The 3125-nt window shown below is 54.1% G+C and overlaps 1 protein-coding gene across 1 annotated transcript in view; it reads right to left on the bottom strand.

Annotated features, from left to right (window-relative positions):
• Window positions 1-245: 245 nt before the first annotated feature.
• Window positions 246-3125, bottom strand: part of PCDH8 (protocadherin 8) — a 4747-nt gene continuing 1867 nt past the window's right edge. Inside the window, exons 2-4 of the mRNA XM_011971113.1 lie at window positions 2082-3119; window positions 1693-1900; window positions 246-1200 (exon numbers count right to left, since the gene is read on the bottom strand). Coding sequence (XP_011826503.1) covers window positions 827-1200; window positions 1693-1900; window positions 2082-3119 — 1620 coding nt within the window. The 3' untranslated portion in view covers window positions 246-826. The remainder of the gene's footprint in view (window positions 1201-1692; window positions 1901-2081; window positions 3120-3125) is intronic.

Genomic DNA, 3125 nt, shown 5'->3' with positions numbered 1-3125 from the left:
ATAAATGAGAGCAGGAATTTTATAGACCAATGCATATGGAGATGATTATAATTTATGAAATCAACACACATTTTTAATACTTGGGTGACATTTTGCAATACTTGAAATCCCACAGGTTTAATATTGTCATGAACATTAATAATGCCCAGATAGTGAGCACTTGAAAGGTTTCATTCTGATACTCATATTATTTGTGGATGTCTGACTATAGGCAACTTCATGAAAAGCAATTAGCAGATTCTTCAAACACATGACAAATCTTTTATTACTGTGCTTATAAGTGACACGGTTTACAGAAAACCAAATGTAATTAAATAACATTGAACTTGAAATCTACCACAGAGTCAAGATATACAAGTTATACTTGGCAAGGCAAAATTTCTCAAACACTAGGTTGTTTCAGGTGAAAGATAAATTTCAATTAAGTAATTCCAACATGTTTTGTTTTTTGTCTTACAGACAGTTCCTTTGGCAATAACTTCCACTTTAGCTTTTATTATATAAAAATATAACAAAATTTCATTATATACAAACATTACATTACACAATGTACAAGTTAAAAACACTAAGAAAATGGCAAGCCGCAAGTGAAATTAAAGTCAATAGCATGATAAAAAAATTAAATACTGCACACATTTCATAAAAATTACATTAACTACATTTTTGTTTGCAAATACCAAACAGTACCAATGTGATTGGAAATAGCTTCCAACAACTTCATTTTAAGGCACATCTTGCATATTTATATATACAACACTGAAACCGGTCAATAACTTAGGGGCTTCTCGGAGTGACCTGTATAGGTGTGAAGACATGCAGCATGGGATTACACATTTTCATTGGCTCCCTTCTTCGGGGACAGGTACCTGCCAGGAGGGGACTGGTAGAGGGGTACCCCAATCTCCTGCAGGTCTGGGAGCCTCCCTGGACGGGGAGGGGAGAGCAGAGTGACTGTCCTGTCATAGTCTCTGTGCAGTACTTTCTCATAGACGCTCTGCAGCCCCACTGTCTTGGGCAGCTGGGCCTGGTAGTAATTGTCCCTGCGCAGAGGATCCCGAGGCAGGGACGTGCTCTTACAGAAGGTTGACATCTGGGCTGGTGGGTGAGGTGAGGGATGTGTGTTGGGCCCGCTGCAGGATGGGCTCCAGCAGCGGTCAGAGTGGCCCAGGATCTTACACTCAGCGGTGCACGCCCACAGTCCTAACACAAAAGGGAAAAGGAAACAGCATGACGATTATTCCTGAGATTATACATACCCAGGCTTCCATCTTCAGAATGTCAGCCTGGGTTAGGGCAGCTGAAAGGAAAGGCTGTGCACATAAAGATATACACTGTGTCTCAAGAATCGAAGGCACATTGCTTCCTGTAAAGCCATCTTAATGCAAAGCTGGTCCAGCTTCTTCAGCTGGAAGTGAAAAAAAAATTGATAAGCAGAACCCCCTTTTTAATGGCTGGCATCACCCATGCTGCTGCCTAACAGGATAAGGGTGTGCTTTATTCAAGAGCTGGAGTTGCCTCTACTTGGCATTTTGAAATTCACTGTGTGAGGCAGGCCAGGATCCGCAACTGGAGGAGTGAGAAAAAGTGGGGAAGAGGGAAGGGGGCTGGGAACCGAGATTGACAGGAGGCAAGCAGTAGTGAAGGGGAGGGAAGCGAGGAATGTCGAATTTGGCGGGAAATAAGAGTCCTCACCACTCTGCATGTGGTTGATGAGATCCTTTTTCAGAGCGTCCCCGCTGATGTCGGAATCGCTGTCGTTGAAATCACTGTCCCCTTTACCGCTGTCTTTGCCGCTGAACTTCTCTGCTTCTCTGCCGGAGATGGTGTTGAATGAGTGTCCTTTCCACACCGCCACAGGGGGCGCCGGCTCCTTTCCAAAACCCGGGGAGGCACTGTAGGGCTGCAGCAGGGAATAGGGGAATGGGGGTGGGGGGAGGGTTGGACAAGAAACAAACAAACAAAAAACAGGTGCAACAGGTTAAGTGTCTACCTGCATGCGCCCACCCTACCCCTCCAGTCTCCCTTCCCCCAGCCTGTCCGCGGAGCACGGAGGGGGGCGCCCAGCCGAAGGAAGGCCTCACCTCGGCGTGCGCACCGCGGAGCCGCTGCTGCCCCTCGAAGTGACAGGCGCTTTCCCCAGTGGCGCTGCCGCCCTCTGAGCCCGGCACTTCGGCCGCGGCGACCGCAGGCGGAGGCGCGTCCGCCGCGGGGCTGCCAAAGGGCGCTTTGCCGGTGCCAGGGAAGGTGAGCACGTCGAACATGTTGGGCCTGGGCCCGGCTCCCCGGGCGGCCTCCTCCGGGGAGCCGGGAGCCGAGGCTCCGCCGCCCGCCGCCCCGGGCCGCTCTTCCCGGAGGGCCCCCCCTTTGCGCACCTCCTTCTTGCGGCGGTTGCAAGTGGTGGCGATGGCGATGATGGCGGCCAGCAGCAGCGTGCAGCTCCCGGCCAGCACGATGATGACGATCAGCGGCGTGTCCCATTGCAGCGCTGACCCGGACGCCCCGAGCCGAGAGCCAGGCGGGCGGGAACGCTCCGGGCTTCCTGCGCTGGCAGGCGCAGCCGGCCCACGCCCGCCCCCTGCTGTTACCACGAAGCTGACAGTTGCGGTGGTGGTGAGAGGGGGACGGCCGCCGTCGGATATGACCAGTAGCGCCCTGAACACGCGGCCGGGTGGCTCCTGCGAGAGGTCGCTTGTGAGCACTATCTCCCCCGTGCGGCGGCCGATGGCGAAGGCTTCGCGCGGCTCCTGCTGCTGCAGCTCGAACGCCAGCTCCCCGTTGGCCCCTTCGTCTGCATCCCGGGCCTGCACACGGGCCACGGCAGTGTCCTTTGCGGTGCGCCCAGGCACCGCCACTTCTAGGGAGCCATTGGCTGGCGCCGGGTGCACCAGGACCGGCGCGTGGTCGTTCTGGTCCAGCACGCGCACTTGCACTAGGGCGCTGCTGGAAAGCTGAGGGGAGCCGCCGTCGCTAGCTTGGATGCGAACGTCGAGTTGGCGCAGCGTCTCATAGTCGAAGCTGCGCAGCGCGTAGATGGCTCCGGTAGCTGGGTCCACCGAGACGTAAGTGGACACGGCACCCCCGGCGCGGCCCACCTCGGCCTCCAGCAGCCGGTAGGTGACCTGGCC

This window comes from Mandrillus leucophaeus, unplaced genomic scaffold, assembly GCF_000951045.1.
Source record: "Mandrillus leucophaeus isolate KB7577 unplaced genomic scaffold, Mleu.le_1.0 Scaffold987, whole genome shotgun sequence".
NCBI lineage: Eukaryota > Metazoa > Chordata > Mammalia > Primates > Cercopithecidae > Mandrillus > Mandrillus leucophaeus.
The sequence above is the reverse complement of the archived record's forward strand: the minus strand, read 5'-3'. Positions and strand labels throughout refer to the sequence as shown.